The sequence below is a fragment of the Heloderma suspectum genome, chromosome 17 (assembly GCF_057233095.1).
Source record: "Heloderma suspectum isolate Gila_16-S chromosome 17, 16-S_ref, whole genome shotgun sequence".
Lineage (NCBI taxonomy): Eukaryota > Metazoa > Chordata > Lepidosauria > Squamata > Helodermatidae > Heloderma > Heloderma suspectum.
The window spans coordinates 12,122,691-12,150,450 of NC_139474.1; the positions used below are offsets into that span (position 1 = coordinate 12,122,691).

General features: G+C 50.3%; 1 protein-coding gene across 3 annotated transcripts in view; it reads right to left on the reverse strand.

The window, feature by feature from the left end:
• Positions 1-15,616: 15,616 nt before the first annotated feature.
• EFNA3 (ephrin A3) overlaps positions 15,617-27,760 on the reverse strand; it is a 57,071-nt gene continuing 44,927 nt past the window's right edge. The window contains exons 2-6 of one of the 3 annotated variants that reach the window (XR_014786344.1): positions 24,164-24,453; positions 20,076-20,141; positions 17,179-17,256; positions 16,539-16,855; positions 15,641-15,723 (exon numbers count right to left, since the gene is read on the reverse strand). Coding sequence is in view for 2 of the 3 variants with exons in the window: in XM_084824648.1 (XP_084680774.1) it covers positions 16,734-16,855; positions 17,179-17,256; positions 20,076-20,141; positions 24,164-24,453 (556 nt within the window). In the remaining variant the exon portion in view is untranslated. Of the gene's footprint in view, positions 16,856-17,178; positions 17,257-20,075; positions 20,142-24,163; positions 24,454-27,760 lie in introns of all 3 variants that reach the window. The other 2 variants (XM_084824648.1, XM_084824649.1) reach the window with 2 other exon arrangements.

The window sequence follows — 27,760 nt, forward strand, 5'->3', positions numbered from 1 at the left end:
TAGTTTAACTGTGCGCTTTGATCTGTTCTGAATCTCCCACCAATCAGCTTCATGCAACGACCCCTTTGGGTTCTAGTATTATGAGAGAAGGAGGAAAATGCCCCTCACAACAGGATACACACAGCAGTAACAGTCCCGCTAGGAGAAAAATCTGAAAGAAATAAAGGGACAGTCACAGGGGCCGGTGCATGCATGTGCACTGCCCCATACTAGCCTCTAGATGTCTGAAGCAACCTAAGGACCACTCCAGAAGCAGGATAAGCAGCCGCACGCAGACCCCCACGGTTTACTCCTTGCACACCAAGCGGCCCACAGCTTGTCTTACAAGGGACACTTACATTCATATGCTCACGGAGAACAGCATCACACAGTCAGCAGGCATGAACAGGCATGCACCAATCTGTCACACAGCCTCGCACATGCTACAATAACTGGTTGCACAAGGCTGATTCGAACAGTCATGCAGGAAGACATAAACACAGCAACAGAAGTGCAACATGACAATCCTTTTCGACACAGAGCAGTTAGGGGCTGGGGAAGGGGCAGGCGCATCAAATAATCCCAGTGTGTGGACACACACCTACCCTAGCAGCTGTGGGCCTTTTGAGCACACACACACACAGATTAGATCAGGCCTGTATGGCTAGTAATAGCAGTCACAGAAAATAGAATGGAGTTTGTAATATAGAAAAAGGAGGAAAGGAGGAAAGAAGGAAGAGAAGGAAGGAAGGAAGGAAGGAAGGAAGGAGAGGCCTCTGCCTCAACAACTTTACAGTCTAAAGTTTGACTGGCTGGAAAAACAATAGAGCAAAAGGAGAGGCACTAGTAAGAATGGAGGAATATGCACCGATGATGTAAAAGAGGCAACCCAGTGCTCTCCAGATGTTTTGGACTACAATTCCCATAACCTCTGACTGTTGGCCATGCTGGCTGATGCGATAGTCCCAAAAAATCTGGAAGGCACCAATTTGGCTTAGACATTATTACATTAGGCGTGCTGATGGATGGTCACCTTAACATTCCTCAAAACTTGCACGTTTTCTTCCCAAGCTGAAAACCCCAACCCAAATTTGACACCCCCCCCAAGCTAGATCCCAAATCCCGACATTTCGGACTGATTTGGAATGTGTGGATTCTGTGCTCCAGCGGTGCCTCCCTCCCTCTCTTTTTCTTTTCTTTTCATCTCTTTTCCCTTAATCCCAGAGCAAACCCCACACCTGAATGTTGCAACCTCAAACCTTGGTCTTCATAATATAGCGCGCGGGGGGGGGATTCCACCCACAGATAAGCCATCCAGACCCTCACTATGGCATCAGGCGCTCCCAGCAAACTCTGTTGTTCCTGAGCAGCGGTGCTATAAAGAAGAAGAAGAAAAACACCGCAAGGCAATTTTCTCCCAATTCACAACTGTGGGCAATGGTCTAATTTGCAAAACAAAAACAAACCAAACGTGATTATTTTGTTGCTGGAGACTGATAAGAGGAATCTAGCACAACAAGCAGCCACATTTCCCACAGTACCGGCAAAGCAGCGTCAAATGTATTTTGAAACCCATGCAAACAGTCTGTTATCTGACAAAGGGAATGTCAATATGACGGGAGTGGAACAATCATAGGATTTCAAATGCTGTGCGCGTCTTTTTAATTGGATGGGATTGTGTGTGTGTGTGTGTGTGTGTTTTAAATTGTTATTATGGACAAACAAACTGATGGTGACTCATGTGCTGGGAAACCATGAGATTTGAACCGGCGGTGCTGCTGGCCAAACAAGCGATGCTGAAGCTTGTTGAGTTTCTCCAAATTCCTCCTCAAAGCTCATTTGGCTGCGTTCCCTAACGCAAACATCTCTTTTTTCCCACTGGGAAAAATGCGCTTTTTAAAAAGTGTGCCTTTTTCCCACTTGAAAACGCACATTTCCTCCCCATAGGCTAAAGTGTGAAAATGCAGATTTCAGAGAGGAATGTGCACGTGTGCATCTGTGGATGTGCATGTTTGCACAACTGCACATTTTCAGCAGTATGTACTTGTGCAAGTGTGCACTTTTGAACATGAATGCACGTTTGGGAAACTGCAAACCTTTCCTGAGAATTGCATTTCTGCTTGCATTCGCTTTTGGCATTGCGACCTGGACAGTTTCACATGCTCTGCGAACAGGAACAAAATTCTCATGCCACCCTATGCCAAAGTGCTGCCCTTCTATGCTTCTGCCCTACACAGCCCCCTAGTCACAATGCCCAGTGGTCTAGGTTTGTCTTGCCTCAGTGTTCTACCTGTTGACCCCAGCCATGATTAGGTTACAACATCTACACAAGCATCATTTCATATATTCAAATGAATTGTTTTATTTATGATTTATTTTATCAGATTATACACGCTTACCGGATCTAAAAAAAAATCTGTTTTTGTTGTTGTCATCATTAATATTATTAGTACTAATGTATCATTATTGTTGTTGTTCAGTCGTGTCTGACTCTTCGTGACCCCATGGACCATAGCACGCCAGGCCTTCCTGTCCTACGCTCTCTCCCGGAGTGTGCTCAGGTTCATATTCATTGCATCGGTGATGCTATCTAGCCATCTCATCCTCTGCCGTCCCCTTCTCCTTTTGCCTTCAGTCTTTCCCAGCATCAGGGTCTTTTCCAGAGAGTTTTCTCTTCGTATTAAGTGGCCAAAATATTTCAGCTTCAGCTTCAGTATCTGTCCTTCCAATGAGCACTCAGGGTTGATTTCCTTTAGGATGGACTGATTTGACCTCCTTGCAGTCCAGGGCACTCGTAAGAGTCTTCTCCAGCACCACAGTTCGAAAGCATCAATTCTTTGGCGCTCAGCCTTCCTTATAGTCCAGCTTTCACAGCCATACATTACTACTGGGAAAACCACAGCTTTGATTAGACGGACCTTTGTCGGCAAGGTGATGTCTCTGCTTCTTACTATGCTGTCTAGATTTGCCATAGCTTTCCTCCCAAGGAGCAAGCGTCTTTTAATTTCATGGCTACAGTCACCGTCTGCAGTGATCGTGGAGCCCAAGAAAGTAAAATCTGTCACTGCTTCCATTTCTTCCCCTTCTATATGCCAGGAAGTGATGGGGCCAGATGCCATGATTTTAGTTTTTTGAATGTTGAGTTTCAAACCAGCTTTTGCACTCTCCTCTTTCACCCTCAACAAGAGGCTCTTTAGATCCTCTTCGCTTTCTGCCATTAGGGTGGTATCGTCTGCATGTCGGAGGTTGTTGATAATTCTCCCAGCAATCTTAATTCCGACCTGTGATTCATCAAACCCGGCATTTCTCATGATGCACTCTGCATATAAGTTAAATAAGCAGGGTGACAATATGCAGCCTTGTCGTACTCCTTTCCCAATTTTGAACCACTCGGTTGTTCCATGTCTGGTTCTTACTGTTGCTTCTTGATCCTCGTACAGGTTTCTCAGGAGACGGGTAAGGTGGTCTGGTACTCCCATCACTTTCAGAATTTGCCACAGTTTGTTGTGATCCACACAATCAAAGGTTTTAGCGTAGTCAATGAAGCAGAAATAGACGTTTTTCTGGAATTCTCTTGCTTTCTCCATGATGCAGCGAATGTTGGCGATTTGATCTCTAGTTCCTCTGCCTCTTCGAAACCCAGCTTGTACTTCCGGTAGTTCTTGGTTCACATACTGCTGAAGCCTAGCTTGTAGGATTTTGAGCATCACCTTGCTGGCATGTGAAATGAGCGCAATTGTGCGGTAGTTTGAACACTCTTTGGCGTTGCCCTTCTTTGGAATTGGAATGTAAACTGACCTTTTCCAGTCTTGCAGCCATTGTTGAGTGTTCCAAATTTGTTGGCATATTGAATGCAGCACTTTAACAGCATCATCTTTTAGGATTTTAAATAGCTCAGCTGGAATACTGTCATCTCCGCTAGCTTTGTTGTTACTAATGCTTCCTAAGGCCCACTTGACTTCACTCTCGAGGATGTCCGGCTCAAGTTCAGTGACCGCACTATCATGGCTATCAGGGACATTAAGACCTTTCCTGTATCGTTCTTCTGTGTATTCTTTCCACCTCTTCTTAATCTCATCTGCTTCTGTTAGGTCCCTGCCTTCTTTGTCCTTTATCATGCCTGTCTTTGCACAAAACGTTCCCTTGAGATCTCCAGTTTTCTTGAAGAGATCTCTAGCCTTTCCCATTCTGTTGTTTTCCTCGATTTCATTGCATTGTTCATTTAAGAAGGCCTTCTTGTCTCTCCTTGCTATTCTCTGGAACTCTGCATTCAGTTAGCTATATCTTCCCCTTTCTCCCTTGCTTTTCGCTTCCCTTCTTTCCTCAGCTACTTGTAAAGCCTCATTGGACAGCCATTTGGCTTTCTTGCATTTCTTTTTCTTTGGGATGGATTTCGTTGCTGCCTCCTGAACAATGTTACGGACCTCCGTCCATAGTTCCTCAGGCACTCTGTCTATCAGGTCTAATCCCTGAAATCTATTCCTCACCTCCACTGTATATTCATAAGGGATATGATTGAGGTCATACCTGAATGGTTTAGTGGTTTTCCCTACGTTCTTCAATTTAAGCCGAAATTTTGCAAGAAGCAGCTCATGATCTGAGCCACAGTCAGCTCCAGGTCTTGTTTTTACTGACTGTATGGAGCTTCTCCATCTTTGGCTGCAAAGGACATAATCAATCTGATTTCGATATTGACCATCTGGTGATGTCCATGTGTAGAGTCGCCTCTTGTGCTGTTGGAAAAGAGTGTTTGCTATGATCAGCGTGTTGTCTTGGCAAAACTCTATTAGCCTTTGTCCTGCTTCATTTTGTACACCAAGGCCATGCCTGCTTGTTATCCCGGTGATTTCTTGACTTCCTACTTTAGCATTCCAATCCCCTATGATGAAGAGGACATCTTTGTTTGGTGTTAGTTCTAGAAGGTGTTGTAGGTCTTCATAGAACCGATCAACCTCAGCTTCTTCGGCATCAGTGGTTGGGGCATAGACTTGAATTACTGTGATGTTGAATGGTTTGCCTTGGATTCGTACTGAGATCATTTTATCATTTTTAAGATTGTACCCCAGTACTGCTTTTCCCACCATTTGGTTGACTATGAGTGCTACTCCATTTCTTCTAAGGGATTCTTGCCCACAGTAGTAGATATGATGGTCACCTGAATTAAATTCGCCCATGCCTGTCCATTTTAGTTTGCTGATTCCCAAGATGTCGATGTTCAATCTTGCCATCTCATGTTTGACCACCTCCAGCTTACCTTGATTCATTGATCTGACATTCCAGGCTCCTAAACAATATTGTTCTTTACAGCATCGGATTTTCTTTTCACCACCAGACACATCCACAGCTCAGTGTCCTTTCAGCTTTGGCCCAGCCGCTTCACTCTTTCTGGCACTACTTGGAAATACCCTCTGCTCTTCCCCAGTAGTATATTGGACACTTTCCGACCTGAGGGGCTCATCTTCCGGCGTCATATCTTTTAGCCTTGTGATACGTTCCATGGGGTTTTCTTGGCAAGAATACTGGAGTGGGTTGCCATTTCCTTCTCCAGTGGACCACATTTTGTCAGAACTCTCCGCCATGACCTGTCCGTCTTGGGTGGCCGTGCACGGCATAGCTTATGGCTTCACTGAGTTACGCAAGCCCCTTCGCCACAACAAGGCAGTGATCCATGAAGGGGGTATCATTATTATCATTAGTATATTTTCTTTTACTATTATGTGTTATATATCATGTTTTATTACATAAAAAAAATATCTTGCACACATACACACAAAGAATAAGAAACAGTCTACAGTAAAGAGAAAAAAAAGTATGGTCCAGTATTGTCTTGATATTTGCCATTTCAGGATATTGCATAACATGTCTAGTTTTCAATAAATCTATTTATCTGTTGTTCATTCTACAATATATTAATTTTGATAGGATTGCAATATTCAGACACTGTTGGAGAAGCAGCACAATTAATTTATCATATATTATGTTGTTATTATTATTAATAATAATAATTGTATAAAATAGAAATGTATTTATATAAAATTAATTTATTCATCACACTTCTCTCCTGCCGTTATATCCTGAGCTCAAGGTAGCATATTTCGTTCCCTCTTTCCCCATTTTATTCTCACAACAACATTGTGAGGTAGGTCAGGCTGAGAGATAGCGATCAACCTCGGGTACATCCAGCGAGCTTCGTAGCTGCGTGGGGATTTGAATCAGCATCAGACAGTGAGGCCAGGACTCAAACCGGTCTGGAAGGGCCACCTTCCCCAAATCCCAGGTGTTTGGTGCTTGCTTGAGGCAGATGAGTGAAAAGCACTCTGCACATGACCGGAGCAGCTTTTGACTCCACATTTTAAAAAATTAATTATAAATCATGTGCACCCCATCTTTCTGTCCCTATAAAGGGACCTCGAAGCATTAAAACATCTGATTGAAGAATATAAAACAGGAAGGAAAAAGAAACCCCCCAACAATAGGAGCAATATCAAACTATCAGTGGCAGGCACCAAAGTCTAAATTTACCCATAGATTGTCCAGGCCAAACAAGTGTTTGCATTGCGCTGTTTTGACCTGTCTTCTAAAGCAGGGGTGCAGAACAAAAATAGGCTGGGGGGTGGGTGGGGGGAAATTGCTCCCACCACGCCTTCCACAGGAGGGGAAACAACATGCAGGGAATTCCTTCACAGGTGTGGAACCTCCATGGGCCATTTGAGTTTGTAGACCAGAGGTTCCACACCCTTACTTTAAAGGCACAGAGAGAGGGAGAAAGTTAGTTAGGATGTTCCTGACATTTTCCCTAAGGGCGTCTCCCCCCAGCCCCCCGAACAACCTTTTCTTCATTCATTCAAAGAAACGTGATTTGCTCTGGAACAGTTTGAATGACTTGGGCTACCCATTCTGGAGAAGGAGGTGGTCTAATTGAACATTTGAGTAATCCTCTATGCAAAAAAGAACAACATGACTGCTCCCTCAAAGCAGAAAACTAGCCCATCAGGGAGAAAGGCTTCCTCCTTGCAGGGAGCTGGCCTCATTTCTTTCATTTTGCTTGGAGCACTGCAAATTATTCAATGCCGTATGACCCCTTGTACGACCTCGTGTCTCTACCACTTCAGCCTCCTGCCCGCATCGATCACAAGTGCCCTCCGGTGCATTCCCCAGAGGGCCTCGACACATCCGTCCGTCAGGTTTTCCTTACCAACACGGAGACACGCCAGTCCCAAATGCCAATCCATTCTCATTTAAACAGCTGCCCGAGAGAGAGAGAGAGAAAGCAATAACTCCTTGACGCGTCTGCAAAACAACTTTACTCTTGTTTATCGCATAATGATGCATTGATTGTGGGTAATGTTGCATGCCCGACACGGAGAGGGCAGCACAAGAGAGAGAGAGAGCGTGTGCTAGAGGCGGCCCTGACACACCAGACAGCAGGCCGCGGTAAACCGATTCCCCCTTGGCGATAGAAGCAGCTACCTTAGCAAATTTCTTGCACGCCAGCTCTGCAAGTCTAGAGGAGTCACTTGGTGGTAGAGCACATGTTTCGCATGCAGAGTGTCCTGGGTTCAAATCCTGACATCTCACTGTGATGAGAAAGGAGCACATGGGGGGGGCTTCCCCAGCAAAGCGCCCCCTGGTGGCTGTCCCTATATTGGTGGGCCTACCTGGCACCGGTGGACGGGAACTTGGGAGCTGACATGTTCATTTTCCATAATGCATTGCTCCAGGGCATTGTGGGAAAATAGCATGGCAGCTCCAAGCTTCCTAGCATCACCGGGACCCTGCCTAGGAGCAGGGGGACCGAGCTGTTGACCAAGGAAGCTGTGTGCCATTCTCTGGCTCACCCCCAGCACCTGGGCCTTTGGTAGACATGACATTGCGCAGACATTAGGCCGTGTCACTTCTCCGTTACTGTGCCTGTGTGCGTTGGGGAAAGCTGCACCTGTTGAATTTCTGCCTGGGCAGTCACCAGGAAAGAGCTCTGGAGAAGAAGAGAAAATATTTCTCTATTCAATTGATTGATTTCCTTGCAGCTGCCTTTCCCCCAAGCTGGAAAGTAACGTTTCTACCTCTCATGCCGACCTCTTCCAGCCAAGCATGACAGCACCCGCCCACTTGGCCTCACAGCCACCCTTCCCTTCCCGAGCGGTGCAGAAAGAACCCAGGCGTCCCCTGGGAGTCTTTCTTCACCCAGTGACCTTCCATAAAAGCAGGCGATAACAGGCGTGTTGGCTGGGAATGCAACTCCTGAAGGTTTCTTTTCTTCACGTCCCACATGCAGAGAGAAAACATGTGAGAGGGGAAATTTCGCTGCAGAGGACTTCCCAGAAATTTAAGAGAGAATGACGGTTCCCTTTGTGTGGGGCTGTGGGGGCGAGGGCATGAGCCCGTGAAAAGTTGATACATGGAGGTAACACCCTGACCTCATCTTTATTTTCCTGGCTCAACTCTAGGAGTGTGGAACCTGCGTGACCTTCCAGATGTTGTCTGACTACAACTCCCGTCACTCTGAATCGCTGGCCATGCCGGCTGGGGATAATGGGGACTGGAGGCCAACATCATCTGGAGCGCCACAGGCTTTCCACCCCAATCTACTGAAATCCCTCTGCCAGGGCCTCGCTAAGGTTCCCCCACTCTCTGGAGTCAGGAACACATGACGGAATAATAGCACCGTGGCACGCGCAAAGTGTTTCTTTGCCGATTTAAAAAAAGAAAGACTTGGTGTTCTGAGGGGGCAAAAAAAACGGCTTAAAGATTTGTCTGTGTAAAACGTAAAGGAAATGCATATTAAAAACATTTGCTCCCCACAAAATTAGAACGGGCACAGTCTTATCTTCTCTCTCTCCTGAGAGGCAGGTAGATAGGTCGATACTTAGCTCTATCCACCCATAGAAATGGGTGTACAAAGGCCCAGTCCAAAGCAAACAGTTAAGATGCCCATTTCCTAGGTGAGGACCACCAAGGCTGAGATGGGTCAAGCTGCCCATTGGGTCAAGACCCAATGAAAGAAGCCCATTTAAGATGCCCATTTTACAGGTGAGGACCACCGAGGCTGAGAGAGAAGCGAGAAGCACAAGGCCAGCTGTGCAGAGAACTTCTTTTCACCTGCCGTTTTACTCGTTGTTAAACTATTGGGAGTCAGAAACCCGCGCTGGTCGCCCAGAGATCCACCAGTAGAACCCAGCCAACTTTCTGCCTGCCCACACCCTCAAGCTAACCCAAGCACCCGCCTGTTCAGCGTCTTTCCTCAGAGCCACTTTTATCAGGATGTGGCCCACCCCGCATTGTCTTCTTCTTTTGCTCCACCTTCCCAGTCTTCGGGTAGGCCTGGAACAGCCTCCTTCTTGCTATTGCTTAGCCTCTTTTTGTCTCTGCCATTTCCCATTCGTTTACAGATAGGCTTTGCACAAAAAGACTTCCTGGTGGATTGGGCCCCAGGGGAAGGATCTATTCATCTCCTGTTCTGCAGCTCTCAAGGGCACTAGAAATTGTCATCCGGAGCTGGCATCCAGAGTAGGCATGGCTGGGCACCTGCTAATGGCCCACACCTAAAGATGTTTGAGAAATTCGTTAAATCGTGGTGTCCTGCTCAGAACTTACAGCAAATATATAGCACTTTTAAATGCCTTCTGATATCGAGAAAGGGATCACAGGAGGGGCCCCCCGTTGCTGCCTGGATAGAAACGATGTCTTATGGAGAGCTCTGGATCCATCGGGGATCGATGGATGAAAATAAGAACGGCTCCCAGCGTTTTCCCGGCCTGTTATTTCTCCATCTGCAGCTGAATGTTAACAGGTCCTCTTTGTATTCCCATTAACCGTTCATGATTCATTCGGTGCTGTTCTTCACCAATCTGTTACAGGAATGTTATCTGATGTCGCGCTCGGCGTCGTGTTCTAAGCCACGCTTTGGCTGAAGGGCCCCAAATAGGTGATGTTTGAAATAAAACAGCGGACGAAGGGGTGACCGTGTGCTCCCCGGGAGGGCCGCTGAGGAGTGCTTGGAGGTCTCCCCAGTGCCCCAGTGGAAAGCTCCGTCGTGCTGCTGTACCACCCGCAGTACTCCGTGGGTGGTGGGCTGAAAACGGAGCATTCCAGGGATGTGTTGGGGGAGATCTTGTATCCACCAGTTACGAAACCCCCTCGTTCCCACGACACATCCCCAGAACGGCCCAAAGGCTACGCCAGCCCTGCAGCAGGAATACATCTTTCCCCTCCCACTGATACCAGTGTGTGTGGGTGGGGGGATTAAAAAGGCCCAACAGGAGTGATGGGGGTAGAAAATCCGCCCCATCACCACCTGAGCCATCGGGGGACATGCTGGTTTCTCTGCCATTGGATCTGCTCACCACCACCGCTTTAGGATGGCCCTGCAAAGCCTGTCGCAGGGATCCCTTTGGGCCCCCGTTTGCCAATCTCGTAAAGCCGGGCTAGCCTGACGATGATCCCCACTGTGCGGAAAAGGGCAGGCGAGACGAAGAGAGCAGGGCTTGTGTTTCGTTTCGACGTGGCTTGCATCGAAAAGTGGTCTGGCCAATTTGTGCAGAGGGCGAGGCTCGAACGGGCGACCTCCGAGGTGGTGCCCCTACCCGCGAAGTGTGAGCCCACTCCATTCACTTGCGTGCGGCAGAGGGCCTGTGGCTCTATGGAAGAGCCCCAGCTTTGCAGGCAGAATATCCCAGCTCGATCCCCTGCATCTCCAGGTAAAGCTGGAAAAAACCCTGCCTGAAACCCTGGAGAGCCACTGCCAGTCAGTGTTGACAATACTGGGCTGGACGGACCAAGGCTCTGACTTGATAGGCAGCTTCCTAGGTTCCTGGCCTCTGTGGCCATAGAGAAGGGACACCAGGGATCACTGCTGACTTGGAGGCTCACCCGGCTCGTCATGGGTGAGCTCAGTGCCCTGGCAGGCTCGGAGCCTTGTCAGCACGGTCACCAGGGGAGAGGTGAACCTCTGTTTGCAGGCACGTACACAACCAAGACGTCAACAGCAAAGGACTCGTGGAAAGTGTGTTTGTGCTGAACTCATGGTTGTATGTGGGGGGGCGGAGGGAGGGAATCTCGTGACAGGCTTATTTATAACTTAGCAAGAGTGAGGGCAGTGCCCGCGTGAGGTGGCTGGCACAGGGCTGGCCGCGCAAGCAGACGGCTGGGCAAAGGGCACAATGGCCGACGAGCACTTTGGCACGGAGGCGTAAGCTGTGCCAGGTCTTGACAACAGGTTTGCATGGCGCTCATTCGTGGAAGGCTGGAAGGGTACCACCAGGCATGTGCAGAGCTCAGAACAGAGCCCAAACTGCTTCCCCTAAGATCGGAGATCAGGGCTTCTGTGTCAGAGTGGTGGTTCTTTTGTGTCAAAGGCAAGAGCCCCAGAATCTCTTTCTTGGGCCTTTGTTCTCATTTGAAAATAGAGTACCTCTAGGCATGTGCAGAGTGCATCTCCTTTCTCACAGGCTGAATGGAGCCTGAGATTGGGGGTCAGGGCTTCTGCATCAGAACGGTGGTTCTTTTGTGTCAAGTGCAGGAGCCCCAGAATTTATTTCTTAGGTCCTTGTTTTATTTTGAAAATAGGATACCTCTAGGCATGTGCAGAGTGTGTCTCCTTTCTCACAGACCTAATGGAAAGTGCGACTGGGGTCAGGGCTTCTGCGTCAAAGTGATGGCTCTTTTGTGTCGAGCGCCAGAGCGCCAGAATCTCTTTCTCATGTGTTTATTTTATGTATATAGATTTTTATATATATATGTGCTGCCTTTAGGGTGGGCAACGTCTGGGGATCAGGGGTGGAGGCCGGAAACCACTGGGGGCACCCCCTCCCGTGGAACGGCCGCCACTGCCGAAACGGCCGCAGAATTGCTCTATGGAGCCAGGTGTAGGGGCTGCACACACACAAAAAGGATGGGGGTCAAACCCTTTTTTATGACTGGGGCTCAACCCCTCTTACTATTTCAAGGTACGCCCCCTGTTCCCCAGTCCCCACAGAACTCACCCTTTCCTAAACCAGCTTCAGCTGACCTTAACCACGGTCCCCCCACTGCTTCCCACATCTCTTCCCGATCCGATGCATCATTTTTCACCTCTTCCTTCCCAGTCTTGCCCGCCTAGCGCCGATTGCAGGCTCTTTGGGGCAGAGGCCGTGCTGCCCAGCACCCATTTTCCCCCAGCTCCCCCGTGAAACAACCCCCAGCAGCCACGCCGCAGAGCCAAGGGTAGTTCTGGCCTCGCCTGGCGCACATGGCAAGGAGCCATGCCCACAGGCCCAGAGGCAGTGCTGGTGGCTGGCACAGACTTGGAGCCCCGCCCAGGGAATGGGACTCCCCCCACCCCCTCGCAGGCTGGGGATTCTGGGGGTGGCAGGAGAGGCTGTGGGGCTGTCCCCATATCCACCACAACCGTCCCTTTCCCCCAGTCGTCTGGGGGTCTGGAGAGCCCCCCTCCCGCCACCTTTCAGCTGCGTTCAAAGGACCTGTCTAGCCAGTTCGCCAGCTTTTTTCTCTACCAGGGCAGGCTGCAGCTTGCATGGCGTTGGCAGCCGCCGGTGTGTAGATCCAAAAGGGACCCAGGAGGCGCAGAGCGTGTGAAGGGGCATGTGCGCGCGTAGTGAGGAGCTTGAGCAGGGGAAGTCCCCAGTTCGAATCTCGGCTCTGCGGTGACCTCGAGGCAGCCACGGGCAAACCTCGGAGAAAGGCAAACTCTTCTTCTCCTGCGGGCTTCCATTTCCTTGCACCTCCCTTGGGTCACGTTTTGACATTGGAAGCCACTAGGGGCAGAGATCTGTCCTCTCGTGCTTTTTAGAGCCACCACGTCCTTGGGTGGTGCAATAATAATATAGTGCAGGCAGAGAAGCCTAGCTACCATCTGAATGTCCCACAAGGCCCTTGTAGTCCCGCTCTGGGGCACTGTGGGAAATTGAGATGGCCTCCATCACCCAGTGCTGCTGCAGGGTCTTCTGTTCTGAAATGGAAAGGGAGGGGGGACCATGCAATGATTTCCAGGGTGTGTGCTTAGGTTGAGTTGGTGGTGGCGGTGAGAGCCAGTGTGGTGTAGTGGCTAGAGTGCTGGACTGAGACTCAGGAGTTCCGGGTTCTAGTCCCCACTCGGCCATGAAGCTCACTGGGGGACTTTGGGCCAGTCGCTCACTCCTGGCCTATCCTACCTCACAGGGTTGTTGTGAGGATAAAGTGGAGAGGAGGAGGACCGTGTAAGCTGCCTTGTGTTTCTTGTAAGAGGGAAAAAGGCGGGATATAAATTGTTGTTGTTAATAATATTTTTCTCAGTCTCCACCATGCCTCGCCCCTCACTATCTAACAGCGAATTTGGGACTCAGTGCCGACAGAAACAGAGCCACTGATAAGTTAAGGGGGCAACCGACTCCCACATCCCCGAATTTCAGTGCAGTAAAGATCGAGCGTGGCCAATAGCCACAAAATGCGAAACGTCTGTTGAGAAAGAACCAAAAGAAAACAAGATGGGGGAGTGGGATGGCTTTCTTCTTACAGCGTATAGCAGCTTTCCCAAACGTGGTGCGCTCCAGCTGTTTTGGACTACAACTACCATCAGCCCCAACCAGCCCAGCCAATGGTCAGGATGCTGGGAGTCCAAGAACATCTGGAGCGCAGCAGGCTTATAGTATCTCGGAGGAGGATGGCTAGAAACCTGAACAGAAACGCTTCCGTTTGGAGGCGAGGATACAATATGAGAGGATTGTTGCATGCAGAAATGGACTGCCTCTGAAGATGGAGTCAAATAGCTGTGGAAGGGCAGGGTGGCTGCAGGAGTAACAATACTGGCCTACCTTACAGGGTTGTTGTACGCAGAAGTATACAGCCTTGGAGATGGGAGTCAAATAGCTGTAGAATGGTAGAGGCATAATACTGGCCTGCCTTACAGGGTCGTTGTATGCCGAAGTAAACAGCCTCTGGAGATGGGAGTCATGGAACAGTAGGAGTGGGTGGCGAAAGAGATCCACAGATTGCACTAGCTGGGAATTTGCCCGTGACGCACCGGCTGCGTGCATGGGGGCTGCAACAAAGCCAGGGCTGCAGCGACGATTGCAAACGCGCTCGGTGATTCAAGGTAGGCCTGTGAGGGATTTTCCAGGTTCTTCCAGGCAGCTCTGGACAGACTTCATAGATCCAGACGGTGACTCACCCTCCTCTGAGGAAGGTGGGTGAGGTGCCAGCCGGCCACTGTCTCGCCTCTGACATGTGGGATATTTCAGCTGAGCATCACCCCGGGCTGAGTTCAAGAGGGGCCGTCTCCATTCCCTTACAGCAGGGGTGCAAAACCTCAGGCCCGTGTGTGTGTGTGTGTGAGTGCGCGCACATGTGTGTGTGTCCCAATTCACCCCTGCAGGGCTGCCCAGAAGGCCACACCTTACCCTGGCCGCACTCCCTTTCCTATGACGGCCTGCCATTTGGAGTCCCCACAGGCTTCAGGCCTGCTGCAGGCGCGAGTCCTGACAGGGCCGCAGTCTTGCATTATGGCTGTCCAAGGGGCGCCAGTTTCGTGGCAAACTAGCTTTAACGCAGGGCTGTTTCACCTCTTTTATCCCAAGGGCAAACTCAGGGGCCAAAGGCAAGGAGCCGAAACAGCAAACACGCCTCCATCTTTTAGCTTAAGCACTTACTGCCGGCAACTGAACCTTGGGAGAGGCATTTCGGTCTTTCAAAAGTGGGGCGGGGTGGGGGGAGAACCGGCAGAAAAGCCGAGAAACTGCCAAACATTTTGGGGAAAACGGGCTGTGGCCATCTGGGGACCCCTAGGTGGGCCTGATTTAAGGGCTTAAAAAGGGGAGGTTGAAATAAATTCATGGTGGAAAGGAGGGCTGGGTTATCGAGAGCTACAAGGCGTAATAAATAAATGCAGCCTCCACGATCAGAAATGTGACCACCAGATTCTGGGGACAAGCCCCGGATTCTCTCAGACGCACAGATTGCGGTCGTGGGCGAACATTCATAGCTTGGGACCACGGTGCCCCTCCAGATGTTGGATGTACTCCCGACTCCCATCAGTCTCAGCTAGGATGGCCAATGGTCAGGGACGATGGAAGGTGGAGTCCAACCTCATCTGAACTTCCTTACCTGCTAACTAGAGCACTGGCTACTCGGAACGGAACATTTCGAAGAACGGGGAGGAGAGAAAGCAGGATAAAATGAAAGGGAACAAATAAAGACATCCCTGCTCCCCCACCCCACCATAATGGTCATCTGTGGACCAGCAGATCCACAAATCCACAGCAGAGGAAACAAAGAGCAGTGTGGTGTAGTGGTTAAAAGGCTGGACTAGAACTGAGGAGACCCAACTTGTAGTCTCCACTTGGCCACCAAAGGCGCAACCCTATGCATGTTAAGCCAGAAAAAAAAGTCCGACAACTCCCAGCATTCCCCAGCCAGCATGGCCGGCTGGGGAATGCTGGGAGTTGTCGGAGTTTACTCTGTCTAAACATGCATAGGACTGCGCCCTAAGTGCCTGTGGGCCAGCCACTGACTTTCGTCCTAACCTACCTCACAGGGTAGTTGTGAGCATAAGAAGATCAGGCGGAGGGGGTGGATGAGGCATGCGGTCTTGGGCTCATTGGCGGAAAAGAAGAATATAAATGTAACAAATAAATAAATAACATAAAGACTGGCTAGTTATTTTTTTCCACCTTTTATTTAATTTTTTTTTAATAGACTAAGAGCAAGTATATGAAAATTGCCAGCCAAAGCTCTTGGGGAAGAAGAAAAAAAAAAACACAAGGAGAAATACCGCTGCCGCCCCCCCCATCCCAACCCCAAAAGGTCCTTTTTTTTTTCTTTTCCCGTCAATGTGGTTTTTGCCCCGGCCCCCACCCCACCCCACCCCACCTCGGGAAGGAAAAAAAAGTGTCCGTGCGTCTTGCATAGGTCTGGTCTTCACAGAAGACAAAGGGGGGAAAACACCCCAAAAAAACAAAAGACTCTGGCTTTGACGGGCAAACCGGTGCCCGTCCTGCACCCACCCACTACAAGAACAGTTTTATATAATCTATAGACACGGATAATGGAGCCTTCTCTCTGTACAGAACACATAAGAGATATGTACAGGTACCCCCGGGGTGAGGGCGAGAGCACTACATGCCCCACAGCGTGAGAGTCACTGGGAAACAGAGCCCACCCATCTCTGGCATGGGTGTTCCCGGAACAGGATGCCACCTCTCCAAGCAGGGCACAGCTCTCCCTCTCCAAAACAAAACTGCCAGGCTGCAACGCTGCCAAGCCATCAGACGTTCTCGCAGACAGTCCGCCACTCTGGAGTTTTGCTGTCGGCCCTCTGCCCTGAGCATCAGAACAGGCGAGCAGCTGGCCTATTGCTGTAGCGGAGACCTGTGGTCCTCAGGTGGATCGCCTGGCGTGGAGGCCCTGATTTCAGGATGAATTGGAACGCCTTTCCCGGGGCACCAAAACCAACCCCCCCCCTCTGAAGTCCACACGCTGGACTAAAACTCCTCTCCCAGAACCTGTCAGGTGGGAAAGGCGAAAGAGAGAGACAGAAGCAGCGGCAATGTTTTCCTTAGCTGGGGGTGGGGACAGGAGGAGGGGGCGGCCCAGCCCAGAAAGTTCACTGTCCTCCACCTTTGCGCCTCCCACCTCGCAACACCACGCCTCCCTCTGGAAATTCGACCCCCCCCCCTTTAAATATACGTTTTGCCCTTTTCACAAACGCCGAGGAGGTCTCGGAGAGGACTGCGGCCCAGGCGGAGTGGGATGGCTCGGCCCCCTTCCCACAGCAGCCCACGTGGCTAGGAGGCCAAGAGCGTCATGAGGAAGAGGGCGGCGGCCACCGCCAGAGGCAAGTGTTCCCGTTTCGGACTGGTCCCGCTGATGCTCTTCTCCAGTTTGGGCATCTCAGGGTTAAAATTATCTGCAAAGGGGGGAGGAGAGAGGGGGGGAGGTGAGACTTGAGCAGGGGGGGCGGGCGCCGTCTTCCCCCAGCTCGCGCCTCCTGCTCAAAACGCTGTCCTTTCCTTGGGTGCCTCCAATATGGCAGACTGCAAAGGCTTCTGGGTATCGGGAGGCGGAGGTGACAACCGCTAACGCAGCTCAGTGGCTTTACCCAGCCCGCAAGAAGCTCTTGGCCTCTTCCAGCAGAGGGGCCGCGGAGACACACACGCTCTGCCAATATGGTTTGCTAAATTTGGGGAAATGCCCCCCGCCCCAGCCGAGGGCACTGTGGCTCTCACTCACCCAAGTCCTCGATCTTCACCTCTGGCCCTATAGTGAACTGCGGAAGGGTCGGAACTGCTTTCTCCCCAGAGTGCGACGCTGCGGGCAGGAGATGGGGGGAGAGGGTTATGCCCAGGGGGCAGAGCGCAGGGACCATATGCCCACCCCGCCTCCCCGCCGTAGTTTCCCTTCCTCTCCTTTGCTTCCTTGCCCTTAAACCAGGGGTGGGGAACCTCTTTCAGCCCACAGGCCAAACTGAATTCTACAGAAGCTGTCGGGGGCCGCAAACCAGCAGTGGGCAGGGCTGAAGACAAATGGGGTGTGGCCAAAATACTTGCACATTGTAGCTTACAGCTCCTAATGCCAGGAACTAAACCTCGGGAGAGGCATTTCAATATTTTAGAATGGGGGAAAAACAACGACAACGCTGAAAAATCACCAAATGATCTGTGGTCAGGGAAGGGGTGTGGCCAGGAAAAGGGGGCGTGGCCATCTGGGGAAACCCGGACTGGAACCCCAGGAGGGCTGGATTTGGCTTGCGTGCCTGAGGTTCTCCACCCCTGCCTTAAATCCTATGTCCAAACCAGATGCTCCCTTTGGGAAAAAGAGGACAAGAAAGGTCAAAGATCACTAGGTCAGATGACACACAATGTGAGCTACATGGGGGTGTGGGGAAGACGGTGGAGCAGGTACAAGGATGGCCATGGGGTGTGCAAAAGAAGTGGCATGTACACTATCGACCAAAAATAAAATAAAAATAAAGCAGGCATGCTTATGTGTCCATATCATTGGGTGGATTATGGGATGGCACACTGAGCTCAAGCATGTGCACTGTATGCACAAGTATGCATGGGCACATGAAGGGGAGAACAGCAGGGTGTGCAAGAGGAGCTGTGTATGCTCCCCAGGCCAAGGGCAGGCACGCCTTGTCCCATTGCTAAGCACGTGTTGGAATGCACATGGAGCGCGGCTATGCGCACATCGCTGTCTGCTGTGGTTTAGGGCCACGTTTGTGGAGACTAAGGCTGGCATTGACACAGGCCTTGCAAATAAGGTCACCAAAGAGAAGCCCACATCGTTTTTTCCAGGAGCTTACCTGCTCCCCGCCTCCCAGATACCTGTCTGTAGAACAACAAGCCTGCCTCAGTGCGCGCACAGCTGCGGCTCAATGTGCATCCCATAATGCATCCAGTGATCAGGACGCTGCCCTCTGCTGCCCACGTCAGCTCTTTTTAAACTGTTTCACTGTTTTGATACCGCTTTGGAGGTTTTTTTTACAGAAAAGCATCCTATAAGCATCCTATATTATTTATTACCAAATATATTATTCTACACATAAATCAAATATATATTCAAAATAAAGAGCAAGCCGCTGGCAGAACGCCTCCTTGCCTAAGGTGAACTCACCCACAAGTATGTGCACAGGGGTGTGGGTGCAGGGTGAGGTGGGTGATGGCAGGGGTGAATATACTGGCCATCAATTTGGCAGTGCTCAGAAGGTCAGTGTTCTTTCTCTTTCTTTTAAAGCAAGTTTCTAGTCCTTATGGATTCAGAGAAGAGATTAGGGGCAGGGGGAAATATGTAAGCAAAAATCTGGTGAACTGAGGCCCCAGAGGGACATAGCAAGATTTCCCAGTGGTCGAGTCGTGGCGTTCAGGGTCTCAACACACGTGGCTCCTTGGGCCACTCCTGTCTCTCTGTCTGTGGCCTTCTGGCCTTCCCTTCTGTAGCCCCCTCTATTCCTACCCTCTTGTGCCAGAAAATCAAAACATATCAGTGCCACACAATGAGGCGGGGACCACTAGATGGCTTTAAAAGGGGGATTCAACAAAGAGCCAGTGTGGTGTAGTGGTTAAAGTGTTGGACTGGGACTCAGGAGATCTGGGTTCTAGTCCCCACTCGGCCATGAAGCTCACTGGGGGACTTTGGGCCAGTCACTGACTCTCAGCCCAACCTACCTCACAGGGTTGTTGTGAGGATAAAATGGAGAGGAGGAGGACTGTGTAAGCCAACCGTGGGCTCCTTGCAAGAGGAAAAAAGTTTGGATATAAATGTAATAATAAGAATTTAAAAAGACACACGTGCAAATTCATAGAGGAGGAAGTCTATCAACAAGCTATTAGGTATGAAAGCCAAATGGTACCTCCTTATTCAGGGGCACTCTACCTGCCTCTGAAATGGTATTACTGGGCAGAGCAGGGAACCAACAGAGGTGTGTGTGCGTGTGTGCTGCTTTCATACCGCACAGGGACGTCTCTCGGGCCATCGTAAGAACGAAGGTGATGGGATAAATCAGGCTTCCTCAATCTGGCACCCTCCAGCTGTGTTGGATTACAATGCCTATCATCCAGGGGGTGATGGGAGTTGTAGTCCAACACAGCTGGAGGGCACTAGGTTGTGGGAGGGCTAGGCTAGTTGGACCCTCAGGCTGACTCTATGTTCTTAACAGCGATGGCAATTTGGAATAGAGCTCCCGTGTGCAGGAGCAGTCTCTCTCAGATGTAAAGGGAAAACCACAGAGCAAGGATGCTCTCTTTATGTCCTTACAAATCCTATGTAACTATATTTGTAATCTCACGCTTTATTGTACATGTGGGCATGTATTGCTCCATTTTACACTTTAAAAAAAGGGTGACAATCTTAACCGCTTTTGATTAAACAGAAGGAAAAAGCAGGAGGTAAAATGTCTTAATAAGGAAGTAAAATAAATCGCTGTACCCATGAGGACTAGCAGCTTGCTTTAGAAAAAAATGCAGTGATGAAAATGAAGATTTTCAGTGATGCAGGAGACACAGGAGAGGGAATCTCGGCAAGGTTTTGAATAGCACAGAGCCCTTTCACAAGCGATTTGCAAAGAGGGTGGGGTGCCCAAAGTACATGCCCAGAGAGGTGGGAGAGGAAAGGAAAAGGGCACTCACGGGAAGCGCAGCAAACAAAAACCTTCATTCGAAGGCAGGCCCAGCGGTGGTTGTGTGTCGGAGTTGCTGAAAAGGAAACGGAGGAAGAGGTCAGTATTTGTCCTGCCCACTTTGCCGCCAAAGTCTGGAGGCTCAGTGGTAGAGCAGCTGCTTTGCGCGCAGAAGGGTCCCGGGTTCAATTTCTGGTACAAAGAACCTGGAAGCAGGTTCGGGGGCGGGCGAGGGCCTTTGTCTGCCCCAGGCTTCAGAAAGCTGCTGCTAATCAGAGCAGACCAGCCTCCCCAAATATGGGGGCCTCCAGATTTGCTAGATTACAACTCCCACAATTCCCCCCTTTGCCACCGTCACGCCATTCGCTCGCCCTCTCCCGCTGGGCCAAATCCACCAACACCTCCCGGGCAGAGGGGGCGAACATGCCAGCGGTGGTCACGCTGCCTCCTCCTCGCCTTTCAGCAGCGCTCGCACTCTCGGAGAGGGGGTGAATGGCGCCAGCGAGGGCCAGCGAAGGGGCTGGCCGTGGGCCCTGGCAGCTGCCCGTCAGCCCTGAAACAGGGCCCGCCCTCTCAAGGGCTTCGCAGGGGGCAAATCGGGAGGCAGCCTTGTCTGCTTGACATGCTTCCCCCACCCCCAGCATTGCTGCCCCCACCCACCCACCGCTCCTGACTCACTGCTCCCCTCCGGAAAGGGATCAGCACGGCTTCATTCCCTTTCTGTTTGAATGCGCACGCACGCAGGCGCGCCATCTTTAGTCAAATGCCTAATCTCGCGCTCGGGTCTTGCTGTACCCGTGGCAGACGCCTTTGGAAACGTTCGCCCGCTGGATAAGAAAGAGGGTGCTTTCCCCTCTACCCCCGGATGGGAGAAGAATGGAGACTGGGCACTGGCGATCCAGGTTCCTCGTCTTTCTTAAACTGACTTTTGGGGTTCCAAACAGCTGACAGAGCACCCGCCAGGTGTGCTGGACTACAACTCCCATCATCCCCAGTGAGCCTGGCCAAAGGCCACATTTAACCAGCCCTCGCCAACGTGGTGCCCGCCAGGTGTGTTGGCCTAGGTTGTCCACCATCCCCAGCCAGTGGGGCCAATGGCCGTGCTGGCTGGGAATGATAGGAGTTGTAGTCCAAGACAACTGGAAGGCACCAGGTTGGGGAAGGCTGGTGCAGTTGTGAGAGCAGGGCTGCAGAAGCTCAGGCCAAGAGTCCCAATCCGGCCCTCCGGGGTTCCCCATATGGCCTGCCTGCTTTCCCGGGCCCCCCTTCCCCCCAACTGTCCATTTGGTGGTTTCCCCGCTGAAAGAGGTTCTGCATCCTTGGCTAGATGGACAAGGATTGGGGAGACCCAGGTTCAAATCTCCCACTTGGCCACAAAGCTTGCTGGGTGACCCTGAGCCAGCTGCTGTCTCTCAGCCTAGCCTACTTCATAGGACTGTTGTGAGGATAAAGGGCAAGGAGTGGGGAAATTGAACGAAAGGCAGGGCAGAAAGGTAACAAATACATTCTTGATTGATTTGCCAGAATTGATTTTGCAGGGTTGATGCACTGCGTTTCAACGAGTTTGTTAAAAATCAGTGTTTCAGTAACCACCACAACAGCAGAAATAAAACCCTCCAAACAACCTCCAAGTCAACTGGAAAACACAAGCAAGAGGAACAAGGAAGGCAGAAGGGAACAGAAGGGGCTCTGGTGCTTTTACGGAATTACATGAAAGAAGGAGATAAGCAAACAGACCATGCAATGCTGGGGCCACAACCGAAAAGGCCCTGCTGCTTTGGGGGAGTCAGTCCTCCCTCCAAAGAAGCTGTAACTTAAAGTTAGGCCTGCCTGATAGGAGGGTGGAGGGGGCATTCAAATGTGCAGCTCCCCGCCCCCGCCCCGAGGATTCATCAAGAAGTGGTTCAGCCTCAGAAAGTCTGTCCCATGTGATTCTTCTCAATGAGGGCCAGTGTGGTGTGTGATTAGAGTGTCAGACTGGTACTCTTGTCCCCAGCTGGCTGCGAAGCCCACTGGGTGACTTTGGGCCAGTCACTGACACTCAGCCTAACCTACCTCACAGGGTTATCGTGAGGATAAAATGCAGGAAGAGGAGGATCATGTGAGCAGCCTTGGGTTCTTTGCCAGAGGAAAAAAGATGGGATAGAAATGTAATGATTCAAATAAAATGCGTAGATCAGGCCGCGTACCAGCGTTTAGTGAGGGACGCCCCCTGGTGGACCTGAAGCGCATGTTCAGTGGGGAGTCCCTGGGGGTAGAAGTGCGAAGGGCAGAGCAAAGAGGATGTGTACAGAAAAGCTTCCCACTCCCCCCACCGAAAGGGGTGGGGAATACAGGGAAGAATCCGTGCCAGTTATCTGGACCTCCCTGCAGCACTAACGAGCAATCCGCATCATTAACTGTTGCAGAACCGATGGCCCACAGGAGACGTTTCCACGGCTCGGTTCCCAAAAAGTGAGCAAACTATCGTAGCACTAGAAGCTGGTCTACTTGTGCTCTCCCGAGCAGTAAAACGGACCCTCCATAAATTTACCTCCAAACTGGGGTGCAACAGGAAAGAAGGACAGATTTGCAGGGGGGCAGCTTTGTTCGTGACAGAGGCCAAAGATTACACAGTGTCATTACAATCGTATTATAGGGGGAAAGAGCCGGTGTGGGGCGATGGTTAGAGCGTTTGGACAAGGACTGTGGATCTCCTGGCTCTAGACCCCACTCAGCCAAGAAGCTCACTGGGTGAGTTTGGCTAGGGATATACGGATTTTGTAAAATCCATTCTGTCTGCATTTCTTGGATTGTCAAGTGCCTTTCGTTCCATTGCCTACCCGTTGGTGGAATCGGTTTCCCCCACAATTTCCCGAATTTGCACAAATTCGCATTTGCACAAATTCGCATTTGCACAAATCCCCCCACACGCATTTTCATGCTTCAGCCTATGGGGGAAATGCACATTTTCAGCCAGTGTGTTTTTTTTTATTTCATGTATTTTTGTATGACTAAATTTGCATAAAATTCTGGAAAGTAACCCCACCCCGCAAGCCTGCAGAATCCACGTGACTCGGGAACAGCCGATCTGCTGTGGAAGCCAGAGGTCGGATTCATAGAAATCCAAAATCATTTGATTCTGTTGCGGATTCCTCGGACATCCCTACTTCGGGCCAGTCACTGTCTCTCAGCCTATCCTACCTCATAAGGTTGTTGTGAGCTTAAAATGGAGCAGGACCATGGAAGCCACCTTGGATTCCATGCAAGAGGAGAAAAAGGCAGGATAGAAATGTAGTAATAAATAATAAAAATAAATGTGAAAAATGCTTCTGTTGTGGTCAGCTGGGATGAGGAGGTCAGAGGTTAAAAGCTCCCTCCCTTGGCGATCTTGCTGGGGGTGGAGGGATTGGGGGGAATTAAATGACCTTGAGCATAGCTGCATTATGCCAAAGATGATTGTGGGTCTGTTTGGCCCAGCGCTGTCCAGAAGGCACCCCCAAACAGTTCTCTCTGGCTGGGGCCTTCCCCTGCCCTGGCTGTCCAAGGTCTTTCTGAGCACGGATTGAATCGGGACCTTTTGCATGCAAAGCTGGGGCTACATCACTGGACTGTGGCCGCTCCCTTTCAAAAGAGACCACTACAAGCTTCTCTAAGTCTCTGTCTAGAGCAGGGGAGTTGAGCCTCAGCCCCACGGGACAAATCCAGCACAGTTTGGATCCCAGTCCAGCCCTCTGGGTTCCCCCAGAAGGCCATGCCCCTCTCCCCTGGCCCCACCCCCACTGGAGAAGCTCCTGGGGGCCGCATTCCAGTGGTGGGCGGGGTCATGAGCAAAAGGGATGGAGCAAAAAAATACCAGCATATTTTCAACTTAAAGGTCTTCCTGCCAGTAATAAGACTTAGGAGAGGCATTTCAACCTTTTAGAATTGGGGTAAAAGAGCGCAAGCCAGGAAACCACCACACAATTTGCAGTTGGGAGAAAGGGGACCCCCGAGAAGATCACTGGGACCCCAGGAGGGACAGATTCTGCAACCTTGAAATTCTGCAACCCTGCCTGAGATTCTGCAACCCTGCCATAAGGCCGGGGGGTGCGTATGCATGTCCGAGGTCCAACTCACAGATGTAGTAATATTCATGGCCGGCGTGGAACTCGTAGCCCAGCGAGAAGGCGCTGTAGCGCTGGAACTTCTCCGAGAACTTGATGGGGCTGTGCGGGGCGTGCGGGCGGTTGCACTCCCAGCGCTTGAAGCCCTGGCTGATGTCGCACGTCCGGTAGCCCTCGTGGTTGACCATGTAGAGGATGTACTGTTCCATGCGCCCCTCGGGCACCGAGGAATTGTAGTGTGGACAGTAGATGTCCAGGTAGTCATTGACGTTCACCTGGACCGTGTAGCCCTCCCGCCGCAAGCTGAAGGGAGAACAAAAAAGGCGAGTCAGGATGGGGGCCTACAGAGCAAAGAGGCGCCACTCCTCCTGACTCCTCCCCGCTTCTTCCCTCCTTCCCCAAATTTAAATTGAAACACCCTTTGGGGAAGTCTGTGTTCAAGCGCTCTCCGACATTCCAATAGGGTAATCTTTCACCCCAGATTTGTGGGGAGAAGCTTGCGGTCACTTCAGTGAGAGGCCAGAGAAAGGCAGAGAAGCGAGAAAAGAGCATGTGCAGAGTGTTCTTCGCTTCAGCACTAAGTGACCGTGAGCGGCATCATTCCACAAATCTGGGGGTTAAGGAAAAAGGGGGTACCCGACTGGTGTGCAGGGTGCCCTCCAGCTGGACTGCAACATCCATCATCCCCAGCCAACACGCAAGTTACAGTCCGACAGGTCTGGAGGACACTGGGTCAGGAAAGGCTGGTTTAACATGATTATTTATTATTATTTATTATATTACATTTCTAATCTGCCCAATAACTAGTGTTCTCCGGGTCATTTACAAACCATTAAACAACTAAAAAGCCATACAACGGTTAAAAATATAAAATTACAATACAAGTAATTAAAAGAATATAAACAGCACAGGAATCGATAAAACCAATAGGGTGAATTGTTCCGGTCCCCTTCTCAATGGCAAGGGAATATACAGCACTGAATATATATTTAGGGGTGGGGTGGGGATAAAATGTGGGACCACCCTGCAGGGTGCAGGGCCCCTCGACGCCTGCTGCTTAAGAAATTAAAGGAGCACCTCGTCCTAAAATGTAAATCAAATATTGCGACATTTACACCTAGCTGGAATTCGCCTCCGAGATCCCGTCTCAGCACCCCTACTTGTTGAAGTGGAAAGTGGATACGAAACCCAGCCCTCTCTGCACTTTGGCCCCCTCCCCAGCATTCCCTGTCGGCAGTGAGGAATATGGGGTTCCATCCCCCGAACCTGGTTGGAAGTCACGCTTGTGCTCTGCCAGGCTGCAGCATCGGGAGATGGCCGCTAGAGGCCGCAGAACACAACAGATCAAAACTGCCCTTCTCCATCCTAACCATTATTTCCCCAATAGGACGAAGACAGCCATTCATTCGACTTCTCTGTGGATTGCACCCGATTGACCAGATCCATCTGCCTCCCAGTTTTAACAGGATCCCAAAACTCAGGGCTGCATCTGTGCTGTATGATCCTGCAGGAGCACAGACTGCGATTTTAGATGCTGGGCTCCAGCTGAGAATATTAGATTTTATGGTGCATGTTTGGCTGAACCCACCATGTTTCTAGCCCTCAAGGTTGCAAAGGTGCGGTGTGCACACATGGTCTGGTGAAATCTCAGAAGCCGAGCAAGGTGGTTGAACAAGCCTGCCAGGAAAACCAGAAATGAAATGATGCAAGGTAAGAGAAGTGGTGTAAATGTTTCTGTTTCTTTTTTTTCTTTTTTTTTAAATGGTAATAATGTTTAACATGGTGTTTTATTATTTTATCCTGTTTTTGTATCTTTTATTGTTCATCGCTCCAGAATTGGTCTGGATGTGGAGCAGTACATAAATGCTGTAAGTAAAAATAGATAGATTAGATAGATAGATAGATAGATAGATAGATAGATAGATAGATAGATGTGAACAACTTGTATAATTTATACAACTTCAAGACTTCTGTGTTTTTGGGGGGAGGGGGGCAGTGGGAATATATTGGACTTCCAGGTTCAAATCCACACTTAGCTGTGAAGCTCAGCAGACTACCTAGAATCAGCTGCAATCTCTCTCTCTCATTCTCTCAGCTAATCCTACCTCACAGGGTTGTGGTGAGGAAAAAAGGAAAAGGAGAAAATCATGTACAGTGTCCTAAGCCAGCCCCCCACAACCTGGGCCCCTCCAGATGTTTTGGACTACAACTGACATCACCCCTGATCATTGGGTATGTTGGCTGGGGCTGATGGGAGTTGCAGTCCAAAACATCCGGCAGAGCCTAAGTTAGGAGAAGTTATCTGTAGTAGCTGGTAGAAAATAGTAAAGGAATACAAATTTAAAAAACGTACTTCATTGTCAAGCACACAGACACAAAGTCCATCCCCAACTCTCCCACTTCAGTGGGCGGCTCTCCGATCAAGGCAGGCCCCGCATCGGAGTTTTGTGCATTTACTGGACTGAGGTGGCATCGTGCAAACTGCACAGCTGCAGCGCTACCTGGTTTCTGAGCATTCCTCTCCAGCCACAACCACCCAACACAAGGCCTGGCTTGGATTCCATCAAGCTAGAACAATGACAATGCTTTTTAAAAATCAGCCAAATAACCAACTAAATAAAAAACACGCAGATGGTAAAGAACAGCTGTGATCTCTTTTTTCTTCTCTTAAAGATCTTGCATAGATGGTATCTGGTTCATCGCTTAGGAAGCGAGCGCAGGCCAAGAAAGAGAAGGGCTGGATGGTCAGTTTTGTTTGTATTTTTTTGCTCTCTCTTTTATAATAAATAATGAAAAGCAACCACCAAGCCAGGCCCCACGCAACATGCCCTGTCACAAACTCGCCGCGCATAAATGACAGGAGCGAGTCTAACGCCATTGGGCCTGTGGGCCAGGGTTGACCGACGGCGCGCGAGATTGGACCAGACAGCTGCAGTCATCCTCCGCGTGCCCGGAACGGAGGTGACCCGTGGATGTTGGACTTGGAAGAGCTGGCCCTTCGAGCCAGTCGCTCCCCCACCCCCCGTGACCCCTCTGATCTTCCTTTTCAGCTCAGATGGTGCTGCTTGCTCTTGCAGAGTCACAACTTCAGCTTGTAGCAAATCGGGGAGATGGGGGGCGGGCGGGTGGTGATGTGCTGAACATGAGCTGGCCACAGATACACGTTACGAGGGCATGGCTGTGCAGAAGCTGCAATTGACTGACTGGTTTTTAATTTGAGATGGCAACTTATATTTGGCTCCGAGGGGAGATGATAAGGTACATTTGCCCCCCCCCCAGTCAAAATGATGCAAATTCCCATAGAAAACATTGATTCCATTTCTGCTAACCCCAGGTAGGGGAATGGAGTTATGTAAGGCAGAGCCTTGAGGCCATAGAGTCCAGTTCAGCATCAGCTTTTTTGCCGCGCCATCGAGACCTTATTTATGCCATGAGGGGTAGAAACTTAGGATTTTACTGTTAAAAAGGGAGAGTCTTCTGGATGGTCGATTTGACCTGCATTACCAAAATGTGGTGTCTCCCTTGGCATTTTGCTGGGGAGCGCAGCATAAAACGAATTGTGTTTATCTGGGGGTGTGGGAGAAGGGACATTGCTAGTGACCATCAGAGA